At 38.6% G+C, this 14,965-nt stretch overlaps 1 protein-coding gene across 1 annotated transcript in view; it reads right to left on the reverse strand.

Annotated features, from left to right (window-relative positions):
* The window catches only part of SLC15A1 (solute carrier family 15 member 1), a 33,102-nt gene that overhangs the window by 9,311 nt on the left and 8,826 nt on the right, over positions 1-14,965 (reverse strand). Inside the window, exons 8-17 of the mRNA XM_058548410.1 lie at positions 14,736-14,818; positions 12,406-12,492; positions 11,749-11,838; positions 10,110-10,154; positions 9,911-9,943; positions 9,740-9,828; positions 9,119-9,200; positions 6,399-6,518; positions 5,183-5,326; positions 4,284-4,333 (exon numbers count right to left, since the gene is read on the reverse strand). Of these exons, the coding sequence (XP_058404393.1) occupies positions 4,284-4,333; positions 5,183-5,326; positions 6,399-6,518; positions 9,119-9,200; positions 9,740-9,828; positions 9,911-9,943; positions 10,110-10,154; positions 11,749-11,838; positions 12,406-12,492; positions 14,736-14,818 (823 nt within the window). The remainder of the gene's footprint in view (positions 1-4,283; positions 4,334-5,182; positions 5,327-6,398; positions 6,519-9,118; positions 9,201-9,739; positions 9,829-9,910; positions 9,944-10,109; positions 10,155-11,748; positions 11,839-12,405; positions 12,493-14,735; positions 14,819-14,965) is intronic.

The raw sequence follows: 14,965 nt of genomic DNA on the forward strand, positions 1-14,965 counted from the left end.
CAGCCTGTAGAACTGCGAGGAAATCATTTTCTATTGTTTAAGCACTCAGTCTGTGGGACTTTATTATGGCAGCCCTAGCAAACTCATACAGGAGGGAACAAAGAAAATGAGGGAAGGACTAAAAAGTTGAAAGGGCCTAGCGCTGGCAAGATAAATGAAATCATACCCGCATTTAGTTTCACTGCAGAGAAACTTGAGAACACCAAGGAGAAAGAAGATACCAAAAGCTTGGTGAGAAAATATTAAATCAGCTACAAAGACTGGCAGATGCTTTTTTTTTTTTTTTTTTAATTGTCAGCACAACTAGGTGCTAGATGCCAATAGAAATAAGCCTACAAAGTTCTGGGAGAAAATGACGTCCAACCTATGAACCAAGTGTGAGAACAGAAAAAAGCACTTCCAGGTGTGCAAGGACTTGCCATTTACCTCACAGCTTCTCTTGGTAAGATATTTGAGCACAGTCTGCAGCAAGACAAGAAAGGTGTCTAAGATAGAGAGGATGGCACGGAATCTGAGAGAGAAAGGCACTAACCTGGGCGTACAGTGAAAAATTGTATGAGGACAGTGGTGTCACAGGACTGCAGAGCAAATGTTCCAGTTAGATCAAAGAGCGTGCTGAAGAGATGGTTTTCAGTGAGGAAAGTGAATTCCCTGGATCCGTTCCCTGGATCGCCTTGGAGATAAAGGCTTATGCTTTTGTCAACAAGAGGCCAAGTGTGTTATAGGAATAAATAAAAGCCGTGTCAGAAAGCCTTCCTTAAATTAAAGCAATCAGAATGCAGTACCACTGAACAATTCATGGAATATAGTAGGACATTCCAATTAATCTCGACATTCAGGACATTTCTGTTTGAGGATACATTTTCAAGGGTATAAAGTTACATTTCCTTCTCTTTCAGATGGATCACTTTTATTACATTATGACTAATATTTATACAGTTATATTGTAAATCCTGTTGATCTATTTTTTAGACTTAACCTAGCACATGGAATACACAGAAAGATAAATATTAACAATGCGAAACAAACTGGAGGTGAAGAGAGATGAAAAGTGAAAGTTAGTCTCTTTACCATATGTATTAGTAAGTTAATAGACATCATCCTAATAAAATACCTATATCTCCATGAATTTGTGTTTTAGTCGTAACTAATAAAAGCTAAAACCAGAAATTGTAAAATTGTGGCCACAGAAAAATGGGGATTGGGGGTGAGGGTTAAGGCAAATAGGAAACCTACTCTCATTTTTTCCCCAATTTATTCTTATTTTTCATTCTTATTAAAAAAGCGTATTTATAGTGAATTGGCTTTTTGGTGTACAGTTCTATGAGTTTTAACACATCTAGGTTCATATAAGACAGTCACAATCAGGATACACACCAGCCCCATCACGCCAAAAATCTCCTTCCTACTGCCCTGTAGTCAAACCTTTCCTCTACTCCTAACCCAGGGCAACCACCGATCCGTTCTCCGTCCTTATAGTTTTTTCGCCATTTCCAGAAGGTCATGTAAGTGGAATTATACAGTATGTAGCTTTTTGAGACTGACTTCTTTCATGGCATTATGCATTTGAAATTCATTTATATCGTTGCATGTATCAATGTTTGTTCTTTTTTTTTTCTGAGTAATATTCTGTTGTATGGATGTTCTATGGTCTGTTTATCCATCACCCACTGAAGGACATTTGGGTGACTTCCAATCTCTGGTGATTATGAATAGAGCTTCTATAAACATTTATATATAGATTTTTATGTGAACATAAGTTTGCATTTCTCTAGGATAAATATCTAGGAGTGGAAAGGCTGGGTCATATGGTAAGTGTACATTTAACTTTATAAGAAACTGCCAAACTGTTTTTCAGAGTGGCTGTACCATTTTGCCCTCCCACTACCAATGTATGGGAGTTCCAATCACTCTGTATTTTCACCAGCACTTGTATTGTCAGTTTTTAAAAAATTATTACAGCCATCCAAAAGGTATGTTATGAAAACTCATTGCAGGTTTGATTTATATATCCTTAATGGCTAATGATGTTGAACATCTTTTCATGTGCTTATTGCCTTTTGTATATCTTCTTTGGTGAAATGTCTGTTAAAATCTTTTGCTCTGTTTTTTAACTGGGTTATTTTGTTATTATCAAGTTTTAAGAGTATTTTATATATTCTGGACACAAGTTCTTTGTCAGATAGGTATTTGTAAATATTTTCTCTCTGTTTGTAGCTAATCTTTTCATTCTCTTAACAATGAGTTTATAGAACAGATGTTTTTAGTTTGATGAAATCTGATTTATCAATTATTTTCTTTTATGCATCACGCTTTTGAACCCGTCACAAAGATTTTCTATGTTTCCCTATAAAAATTTTATAGTTTTACATTTTACATGTAGATCTATATTCAAATTTGAGTTAATTTTCCTATAAGATGTGTAAAAATTTTAATATAATTTTTATATAAGAATTTTAGGTCAAGTTCATTTTTCATGTATGAATGTCCAAATGTTTCAACACCATTTGTTGAAACGACTATCCTTAGTGCATTGAATTGTCTTTGTACTTTTGTCAAAAATCAGTTGACTGTCTTTGTAGGGGTCTATTTCTGGATTATTCCATTGACCTTTTTGCCAAAACTACTTTGTCTTGATTACTATAGCTTTGTAATCAGTCTTAAAATTTGTACTATTATGAGTCTTCCAACTTCATTCTTTTTCCAAATAATTTTGGCTCTTCTAGTTCCTTTGCCTTTCCATATAAGTTTTAGAATCAGCTGGTTTATATCTATAAAAATAATGCTACATGGTCAACTAATCTTTGACAAGGGTGCCAAGAACACACAACAGGGAAAGGATAGTCTATTTAATAAACGGTATTGGGAAAACTGGATATCCACATGCAAAAACTGGACCCTTGTCTTATACCATCACACAAATTAACCCAAAAATGGATTAAAGACTTAAATGTAGGACCTGAAACTGTAAAATGCCTAGAAGAAAACATAGGGAAAAAGCTCCTTGACATTGGTCTTGGTAATGATTTTTTTGGCTATGACATCAAAAGCACAGGCAGCAAAGGCAAAAATAAACAAGTGGGGCTACATCAAACTAAAAAGTTTCTGTCAACAAAATGAAAAGGAAGTCTACGAAATGGGAGTAAATATTTGCAAATCATCTATCTGATAAGCGGTTAATATTTCAAATATATAAGGAACTCATACAACTCAATAGCAAAACACCACAAATAATCTGATTAAAAAATGGGCAAAGGACCTGAATAGACATGTTTCCAAAGGAGACATACAAATGGCCAACAGGTACATATGAAGGTGCTCAACATCACTAATCATCAGAGAAATAACAAATCAAAACCACGATGAGATATCACCTCATAACTGTTAGGATGGCTATCATCAAAAAGACAAGAGATTAATATTGGTGAGGATGTGGAGAAAAGGAAACCCTTGTACACCGTTGGTGGGAAGGTAAATTGGTACAACCATTATGGAAATCACTATGGAAGCTCCTTAAAAAATTAAAACTAGAACTACCATATGATCCACCATTCTGACTTTTAAGTATATATCTAAAGGAGATGAAATCAATATCTCAAAGAGATATCTGCACTCCTATGTTCACTGCAGCATTATTCACAATAGCCAAGCTATAGAAACAACCTAAAAGTCAGTTGAGGGATGAATGGATAGCCAGGGTTTTTTTATTTTATTTATTTTTTGGTGAGGAAGATTGGCCCTGAGCTAACCCCTGTGGCTAATCTTCTTCTTTTTGCTTGAGGAAGAGTGGCCCTGAGCTAACATCTGTGCCCATCTTTCTCTGTTTTGTATGAGGGACACTGCCACATCATGGCTTGATGAGTGGTGTTAGGTCTGCGCCTGGGATCAAAACCTGAGAACCCCGGGCCACCAAAGTGGAGCACACCGAACTTAACCACTGTGCCACTGGGCCGGCCCCTAGCCTGGGCTTTTTCAGATGTCCCTTTTCAGAGTAAGGGAGTTCCCTCCAAGTCTTAGTTTGCTGAGAGTTTTTATCATGAATGGATGCTGAATTTTATCAAATGCTTTTTCTGCATTGATATGATGATATGGATTTTCCTTGTTAGTTTATTAAGATAATAGATTATATTGATTCATTTTTTTGAAGATTGAACCAGCCTTACATTCTTGGGACAAACTCTATGCTCTCATTTTATATCCTTGTTACAGCTGAACTTTACTATGGGTATGCATTACTTTCATGAGAAGCTGATTTAACTTAAGCGTTAAAGAAATGTATATACCTGATTCCGTTTTCTCCTTTATCTGGCTTCTCGTCAAGGCCATCCTTTATCTGAGGGAAAAAAAAACATTTTCAAATCTAATTCATTAAAATAAGTTCAGATTACCGTTTCAGCCTTTGAGAAGGAGAGTGATGTTGACATTTATCCTAGGAGCTAAGGGCATAATGACTATATTTAAAGGGCTCCATCCTTCAACCCTGGTTTTCCTTGACATTAACATGAAACTCTACAACTTTTGATGCTTGCTTTCCAATGGTTCCACAGAATACTGCTTTCCAAGAATTTAGAACAAGCCACTCAACAGCTCCCTAATTAAACACAGGACCAACAAGTCTTAATTCCATATTGCAGTTCTATAAAAAGTCACTTATATTCACCTTACAGAATATCTACAACTCCTTCATTTAGTTCAACGACCCTTCATAGCTTCCTTATATGCTGAATGGCATATCTAGACACCCATATTTTGTCATGAAATATTTTATATGTATGTATTTTTATTGCTTTTACCTGATATATTCACTGTATTTTTTCAGAAACTGGTCTAATTTTCCAATTAGGCAGTGCAAATTTTTTAAATTAATACAATTAACGATATATTTAAAACTTTATCTCAAAAAGTCCCTGAGAATGCACACATGCCCTCTGTCTGACTTGTGTACACACACACCACGCCCAGAAAAGTTCTTTCTAAAAAATTTTTAATTAATATTAATCCTTCCCATCCATCAGTCAAACTTTTATTAGAAATCAAATGACTTGTGTCCTTGAAGAAGGAAGAAATTGAGAATTATCTAATATGATACTACATAGAGGTAAAACGAAATCACATCACTAAAAGGCCATGTCTCCAACATCACAAATAACAAAGCGTCAGCTGTAGATGTCCAGCTACTTACCACTCGGTACTGACTGGGGGCCCACACTAGAAGGGTATGGCGATGGCCCTGCTCAAAGTTATGAGTTACTGGCGTGACTGGTGATCCAGTGGAAGAAATGTTTATACTCAGTTTGTCTACATCGAAAGTCATAAATTCATTTGTCTATAATGGGGGAAAAGGAGTCATAGTTAATACCATAAAGTCTTGCTCTGCACTGTGTAACTGAACATTGTCATAGCATATTTTTGGACACTCCCAGCTCACAGTCATACATATCAAAAAATGCCTTGGGGGAGCTGGCATTGGTTTGTCTCAGCCTCCCACCCACCAGAATGTGCTCTGTCGTGAAGTTGTTTAATATTATCAGAGGAAATATACTTTTCATCCAGCATTTTACTTTTACTTCATTTTATGAAGATAAACACTACGGAAATAATTCGTACTATGGGGCAAAGAACAGCATCAGGGAAAAAGCAACAGCCCTGGTAAAAATCAGTACTGGGCTGCCCCAAGCATCAGGGGTTGAACTTTCTTTTTTATTCAACATTATTAGTTTGGCAAGATCTAAGGCAGTGGTTCTCAACCATGGCTAAACAGGAATGAGACCAGTTCAATCAAAATCTCTGGAGTCGGGACCCAGGTACCAGAATTGTCAAAGCCCTCTGGGTGATTCCAATATGGACTCAAGGTTGAGAACCTCCAGTCCAGACCAATGACCATCCAGATAAGGGTTTTCCAACCTCCACGCTATTGACATTTGGAGCCAGATAATTCTTTGTTGTGGGGGGCTGTGTGTCAGCATCCCTGGCTTCTACACAGGAGATGCCAATAGCACATTCCCAGTTGTGACAATGAAAATGTCTCCAGAGACTGTCAAATGTCCCCTGAGGGGGCAAAATTGCCCCCAGTGGAGAACAACTGACCTAGATATTTGAAGGGTGGTTCGATGCACCAACAGCAGCAACATCACCTGACGGCTTATTAAAAATGCAGCATTTCAGACCTACTGAGCGAGAGTCTGCATTTTAATAAGCTCCCCAGGAGAGTCATATGCATATTCAAGTTTGAGGCACACAGGTTTAGAGCGAAGCCAAAATGAGATCAAGATACTAAGACATTTCACTTCTGGACTCATCTTTGGATTTATGCAAGGACCGAGAAGATCACCTTCTCCAAATCCTATTATAACTCAGGTCAGAAGATGAAAAAGAAAGTTGCATTTCCTTCTACTTACTTGAGACATTTGGTTAAGTGTCATCATCTCTCCAGGAAAAGATATAGTCATGTTATCATTTCCTATATTCAATACTTTAACTTGGACTTCGTTTCCTTTGGGAAAGACTGGAAGAGTTTTCTGAGCAAAGTAAAAGAAAATTGGCAGTTGAGGTCTTCAGTGCGTCTTGAAGATAACCCTAACCATGGCACAGGAGCCACTTTTCCCCTAGCCAAGGAAAGCTGTGCTGGCCAAGGCGTACCAAACACCCACCATGACGCCTCCAATCGCTCACCTCACGGCACCCAGAGAAAGTGACGCTTGTGCAGAACATGGAGGCAATCAGAAAGAGGCTGCACCTGTCCTACCCAGCCACCTCCAGGTCAAAGGATGCCAGGTTATGAAGCCTAATATCTGAGGGGGTCAGAGTAACCATAGTCTAATGAAAGTTTATCTTGTTGTGGAACCTGAGATCTGCCCTCCCTGGACACCAAGTCTTCCCTTGTAAGTCTGGAAGCCCAGACCTCAGTCCTGGACGTGGTGCTCTAAACATCCTCTCACAAATGCTTTACGCCCTCCTGCCTCCACACCTGGCTCAGGGTTTCTGCCTTTTCCCTACAATGCCCTCTCAATTCCCAGTGTCACTGAAGCAATCTGTGTCTATTTTAGCCCCAGGATTCATTTTCCACAAAGCTAGTTATGTTAAAGAGAAAGTGAGTCCACCCATGCTCATAGCAGCATTATTGACAATAGCCAAGAGGTAGAACAACCCACATGTGCATCAATGAATGAACGGATAAACAAAATGTGGTATATCTGTACAACAGAATATTATTCAGCCTTAAGAAGGAAGGAAACTCTGACACATGGTACAACATGGATGAACCTTAAGAACATTATGCAAAGTGAAATAAGCCAGTTATAAAAAGACAAATACTGTATGATTCCACTTATATGAGGTACCTAGAGTAGTCAAATTCATAGAGACAGAAAGTAGAATGGTGGTCGCCAGGGGCTGGGGGAGGGGGAAATGGGGAGGTGTTGTTTAATGGGTACAGAGTTTCAGTTTTGCAAGTTGAAAAGAATTCTGGAGATTGAGTGCACAACAATATGAATGTCCGTAACACTATTGAACTGTACACTTAGAAATGGTTAAGGGCCGGCCCCGTGGCTTAGCGGTTAAGTGCGCGCGCTCCGCTACTGGCGGCCTGGGTTGGGATCCCGGGCGAGCATCAACGCACCGCTTCTCCGGCCATGCTGAGGCCACGTCCCACATACAGAAACTAGAAGGATGTGCAGCTATGGCATACAACTACCTACTGGGGCTTTGGGGGAAAAATAAATAAATAAAAAATTAAAAAAAAAAAAAGAAATGGTTAAGATGGTAAATTTTATGTCATATATATTTTCCACAATTAAAAATATAAAAAGAGAAATTAAAAGAGAGAGAGAAGGGGAGGAAGGGAGAGAAACAGAAAAAGTGGGGTGGGGGGAAGGAGGGAAGGAAAGAGAGAGAGAGAGGAGAGAGATCTTGTACCTCTTGTCTTATGTACTACATAACACCCTGTTTCTAGGACCTGTCTCAGACTAATAGCATTAGGAGTCTAGTTTAGCCCCATTGTGGGTCCAATAGACCAGTGGATTAGCTTGGGAACTAACCATTATTAGAAACTTGGAATACAAATGATGTCTTCTTGTCAGAACGACAATTTACACTTTTTTTTTTTTTTTCGCTGAGGAAGATTGGCCCTGGGCTACCATCCATGCCCATCTTCCTCTATTTTATATGTGGGATGCCTGCCACAGCATGGCTTGATAAGCAGTGCATAGGTCCACACCGGGGATACGAAGTGGAGCGCACAAACATAACGACTATGCCACTGGGCTGGCCCGACGATTTACATATTTTTGAAGTACTTTGTTTGTGAGTGATGAATTTCTTTTAACCAGATCTCCTAGGAGTTCATACGGCAAAAGAACAAGTTCCATAAACTTCCCTCCCACTATAAAAACCGCACAGTCATCCCCCCTTATCTGCAGTTTTGCTTTCCACGGTTTCAGTTATCTGAGGTCAACCACAGTCATCCTCCTTCTGAGGTAGCCTAAGGCTAGGTCACAGTGCCTATGTCATCCACCTCACTTTGTCTCATCACGTAGGCATTGTATCACCTCACATCATCAAAAGAAGAAGGGTGAGTACAGTACAAGATATTTTGAGAGAGACAGACCACATTTACATAACTTTTATTACAGTATATTATTATAGTTGTTCTATTTTATTATTGTTGTTGTTAATCTCTTTCTGTGCCTAACTTATAAATTAAACTTTATCACAGGCATGTATATATAGGAAAAAACATAGTATATACAGGCTTTAGTACTATCTGTGGTTTCAGATACTCACTGGGGGTCTTAGAGCACATCCCCTGTGGATAAGAGGGACTACTGCACTATGAATGGAAGCTCCTTGTGGAACTGCTATCTAGTTTTTTCTTCTAATTGAGTGCACCCATTTGACCCTATTCCTGGCTGTGTCCTTCACAGTGATAAGAGCCCTCAGTGCATGCTGACAGAAAGGGACTATTTTGCCCCCTGCGGCACATCGCCCATGGCTCCAGGACTTAGTTCATCAGCAAAGACCCTGGCCTCCCCTAATCCTCTCAGTCCTGGAGGAAGAAGACTTCTGAACGCTCCACTGGACCCACTAGGAAAGGCCATTGGAGAGTCAGAGGACAACTCACATCAATTTCCACCTGCACAATTGCAGCCAGCACGAAAGCCATGGAAGCCAGGAACATCCCAACCGTCATCCTCTTCAAGGAGCTGACAGGACAAGCAAGAGAGTGGATCTCAAGCAACCTCATACAAACGAGCTAATGAAGCCCCCAAAGGAAGCACTCCTCTCCTACCATCCTCCCCGAACAACACTGACCTCCCCACAAAACACAAGGGTTGAAAGTGTTTGTCTCTTATTCATGACCAAGACTAAGAAGGACAAATGGAATACAGCTTCTTGTTTGCATTTTTCCATTTAATTTCTAGAGCCTACAGTTCAGGTGATACTTTGAATTATAGTTAATATTTCTATCATCTACATAGATAAGAGAGCCTTAATTAGAGGGTTTTTCTGGCTACCATTAACAGCACTTTTATTTTAAGGGGAAATTTTCAGAAACATCGGCATACAGACATCTAATTCAAATACTGCTTTTCTTTAAGAACCCCCTCACATAGGTGGCGTTGTGGGAGGGGAGACAGACATTCTTTCCATTGAGGCACTGGAAGCTGGGGGACAGCAGCCTATTTGCAAAGCCCTAGGACTAATGGAGCCTCATCCCAACCCCAACCCGCCAGTCACCTACGTGAAATTGAAACCACATTTTGCAATCAGAGGATACACCACAGCTTCCATGATGGGGACCAGGATCACGATCAAGATGGCGTTCACAGTCTGCAGATGAAGTGGAGATGAAATGTTGCTGTTGTCTCAGGCAACTTTGATCTCTGAAAGCAACTTACATATTTTCTCCTACCTGCATTTGATCGGGCTGAATTTCAATAATTCCCTAAAAAGAGGGGGAAAAAAATCTCATTGACAAATTGCCACAGATGATCAATTGAGAGGGAGGGCGGGTTGGGAATGTCATGAAAGGGAAGGAGAAAAGGGGCATAGGGACTGAAACAAGGGAATAGTGGCCAGGGAAGTGAAATATCTGGATGTCCCAAACTTACCATTCTCCCATTCATAGTGGTTGCTTGCAGTGTCCACCTTGACCCCTTAAAAATGAATAAATTTACTGCATCATTTGGGAACACGGGTTTTCAACATAACACATGTCAATGTTGAGTCTTTTCCAAATCAGGAAGGAGGTCTAAAATGTTATAGGATTTAAAATTTTTGTAAACATCAAGTTAGTCTCCAAGCTCGGTTGTAATGGTGAGTAAGAAGAGACAACTTGCATTTCTGCTGTACAAGTTAACACAACAGAGGGGACTCCAACCCCTCATGAAGAATCTGCAGAACACTACTCTGCGATAAAGCTATCCTTGGGAAACACAAAAATGCATTTCTGAGGGTTGTCAGAGAGCACGACATCTCGGGCAAGGTGAAAGCAGCTAAGCACACCGAGGACATTCTTATATTCACTGGCAGCATAGTTTCAAGAACATTATTATTGCCAAGAGCCATTTTTGACAGACGAGGCTGTCTTACAATGGAATTCCTTCAAGAGCGTGTTGGATTTAAACCCGGGCAGCCTGGTTAATCAACCTATCTTATAGTAAAGATGACTCAGGACTGTATAAGTATATGTGATTATTTCCATGGAGGCCTGAACACGTAAATGTTTCAACATAATCTATCAACTCCACTAGGAGGACATCATAGAAAGTTAGGAAATATGCTACTATTTGAGTCCTTCATATATGCCAGTCACTGATCACTTTATCAGTGTTCTCTAATTCGTTCCTCACAGCCTTGCCGTGGGTTATAACCCTTTCAGAAGGGTTAAGGAACTACCCTAAGACACACAGCTAAAAGGGGATGAGTGTATTTCTAGTGTAAGTCTGATTCCAATAACCAGTCCCTATCCAACATGCAAAACTGCCTCCCTGGCACTTAAGATGCCAGTCTAAATTCCACACTTAGAAATAAGGAGATTCATGTGTATGCTCAAATTTTTTCCAAGAGACGGTTTACCCTTGTGATAATCCTTTCTGCACAATAAAACCATGTGTGTTTGTAAACTTTTTTAAACTCCAGTTTCTAAAGGAAACAATATCTTATTACTTTGACTACTGAGCTTCATGCGTTGAGTTGTCTAACCTCAGTTTTTAAAAATTCCTAGGCATGCATCTTACAGTTGAGGGAGAAAGAGCAGAGAGACCAGGCAATTAGACCAGGTTCTAGTTCCCTGCTCTGGTAAGAATGACTTCAGTGGAGCCATTTCACATGTCTGCATGGCACTTCTAGCCCGAGCATTCTATTCTAGTGTGGAAGATATCCAGTCCCTCTGGGCTTAAATATTCTGTGGATCCCATTAAAGACAATACCCCTTTACCGTGCTGCATCAGTAGAAAAACCAACTCTTTATTCTCAGTTTTGGTTGGCAAGAGTTCTGATCAACTTTGATCAAATCTTTCCCAAGTCTCCTTCACTTGACCATACCTAATTTTCTTCATGGTTTTGCAAGAGAAATGTGGATAGAACCATCTAGAGTTGGTTTCTAAAAAAGAAACTCAATGTGAACTAACAATTATCAAACAAATGAAAATATTTTTAGGAGCTAAATACTAAGTACAGCTTGGCACATGGTGGTGCCCAAAGAATGTTTGCTCAATGAGGATGTACAGAAATAGAGTTTCACATTACCTGCTGATCAAACAAGGCCCAGAACATGGGGAGTGGAATGTACAGGAACATCACCCTAGTAACCATCTTAATTTGGGAGACAAGCCGCTCCTGTAGTTGGAGTGGGGGAGGGACACATCAGCCATGACCTGTGTCACTCACAGCCATTAGCAGTTTAGTTTCAGTGTAGACATATTTGCATCTAGAGACAAGCTGGGAGGTGAGTAATTGTTCCAAAGAGCCCTACCACAAGTTTCTTCAGAAAACCAGACATTCCTAAGCTATTTAAAATATGAGCGAAACATCTGTTTGCGAGGTAAATTCCTCAAATTTAAATGTAAATTCCACTAAATATAAATCCCACTACCACTGCTTAACTCTTCTATATTCAAACTAAAGTTATGTGATCTCAATTACATATAATTAATGGCAGATTGTTCCAAATGAAAACCTATGAAAGGGTAATATTGTTTCTAGGTAAATTACATCCATCGTTTATCAAGTTCTTCTCAATATAAAAAAACACTCTTGCATAGTCTTATTTAAAATAGTAATAAAGTTTACGAGGCTACAACTGCTAATTTTGTCCAAGTAGCCTCAATAATATGAATTGCGACTGTAGGTGTCCACTTTCTAGAGGAAGATCCTTGAACCACTGGAGCAATAATAATCACTCACATCGTATTTCTCTTTGGCCCAGTCCAGCCAGTGCTCCCTCTTGGGAAATTTCTTACTCCGATGCCTAATCCTATTTTTGATGGCAAACTGAAGGAAGGAAAAAAAATCAAATATCAAAACAGAACACACTATTTTATCAGGAAAACACATTTCATTTAAAACCCCTTTAATGGAGAACTATGAGATAAGGAAAATATAAAATTGTACACACTAGTATAAGGATGATGCTAAAAGACATAACATGCAGTTATTTCTCAGCTCTTTCTAACTACGAGCATTGAGTTGGAGTAAGCAAAGTCCCGCTGTTCCTACTTTACTCTCCATGCCCTCTAGAGAGGAGTGTTCAATAGAAATATAATGCACGACACATTTGCAATTTAAGTTTTCTGGTAGCCATATTAAAGGCTGAAATTCATTTTAAATATATTTTATTTAACCCCAAAACCCAAAATATGATCTTAATATATAATCAATATTAACAAACTAATGAGGATTTTTACGTCCTTTTTTCATACCAAGTCTTCAAAATCCAAGGTATATTTCACACGGACGGCACATCTCAATTTGGATGGTAAATGTTTATCAGAAATATGTAATTTGTATTTACATCTCATAAAATTTACTTTTGAAAAACTAGATTTACATACCTAAGTTGTTCCAAACATACTTAAAAGTTTTCCAATAACTGAACTGAATATCAGTTTTTAAATTTAAAAGAACCTACTACATAGAAATACACTGATAAGAAATTATATAATTTAAATTAATTTAAGTGAAACGCAATTTAAAATTCTGTTCACTAGTTGCACTTGCTGCATTTCAAATGTTCCATAGCCACTTGGCTAGTGGCCACAATATTGGCCAGCACAGGTCTATAATAAACGTACTATCACCACTCAAAGGAGAGGGAGAACCCCCTACATAGAACTAGATTCATAAGGAAATAAAGGTTATAGCTAAACATATGTTAAAATAGGCTAACACTGATCAGAAAAACATACTGACCCACACACCATAAAATTAGGGGCTTCTAAGATTCCTTGTTAGTAAGAGGACTTTAGGAAAAGCAAAGTGCATTTGCAATGACATAGTAGCAAGAGAAAGGGATGGCGGTGCTGGTTGGGGACATGCGTGTGACTAGAAGGCAATAACTCAAAGCTACGGGCTGATTTTAGGATACTGGGAAATACCATTCTCACGACTCTGAATAGCTTGAAGTTGTTCTTTTGGAGTTTGAGCTAAGTTCTCAATTACTTGGTACAGAGGGACTTGGAGAGACCATTGGTAAGATCCTCTCTTAGCTTGGAAAAAACTTTTTTGGTGGGAATCAATTTAATGTTAGAGGAAAGTGCAGGAGGAAAGGGAAGAGCTGTAAGTAAAGGGAGTTTTTTGGACCCTGAGGGGACATATTTATTTCACAAAGTGAAGTCCAGATGCATAATTTAATGCAATAAAGCCAGGAAAGTGACCTAAAATTATCTTAAAGCCGTCTTTTCATCCAAAAGATTATCCACACATGTATTTTTCAAATAAATAAGTGATACATTTTCCCCCTATTATACAATGTTCACTAAAAAATGGGGAGTATATAGAGGAAAAAAGTTATTTGATCCCATTATTTAAAGATTCCTACACTCAATGTTTTTTCCTGCCTTTAAATGTGCCTCTGTGTACATATACCATGTAGATATATATGGAAGAAACCATATTCTGTATGTTCTTATCACCAAATAGTCCTTGAAATCAAGACTTCCGATGCTGCGTAAGATAGCATAGATGTACTGTAAGTTAAGCACTGTTCTCCTATTTTCAGCAATTTGGTGGACTTAACATTTTTGCTGTTATAAATATTACATTGATAATCTACAAATGTGAATCTGTGTTCGTTTTTAAAAGTTATTTTCTTAGACTTAATTCTTAAAAGTAGGATTACTGACCCTTTCTACGCTTGATATGCAGCACCAACCACACCTCTCCATTTCTGTTGCACTGCTCCCTGACGAACATCAGACACTGTTTGCCATTTTGATAGGTGAAGAGCCACTTTGATTTGCTTTTCTTTGACCATTGATCTTATAAATTCAAGAGCCATTTCCATCCTTTCCTTTTCGAGTTCTTTTTGTGTCTTTTTCCCTTTGGTGAGTTTTATAAGAAACTTCAATTTATCCAAATAGTAAAGAACACTAATAAAATGTTTAAAGGAAAGTCAAAGCCTCAAAGTTCAAAGTCAAAAGTCAAAGTCCAAAGTCAAAGCTGAATTTTAATTTAAAGGAAGTAGAAGGTTCTGGGGTGTCTAAACGTTATTAAGAGAGAGCCACTAAAATACTTACACCAATGCACTTGACGACTTTAGCCATGATATTACCCTGGGGCTGGAACTTCTTGTACATTCGACTGCCGATGAGAAACACAACTGGATAGGGCAAAAGAGAATGTGTTAACATGGTATTTGACAGAATTATCTGTGACCTAGAAGATGTGCTTTTGAGTTATAACCTTATTTTAGAAATACTGGGATTACTCATAGAATGGGTTTAGCTACTTACCTCCCAGTTTAGAA

This window comes from Diceros bicornis, chromosome 9 (assembly GCF_020826845.1).
Source record: "Diceros bicornis minor isolate mBicDic1 chromosome 9, mDicBic1.mat.cur, whole genome shotgun sequence".
In the NCBI taxonomy this organism is placed as follows: Eukaryota; Metazoa; Chordata; class Mammalia; order Perissodactyla; family Rhinocerotidae; genus Diceros; species Diceros bicornis.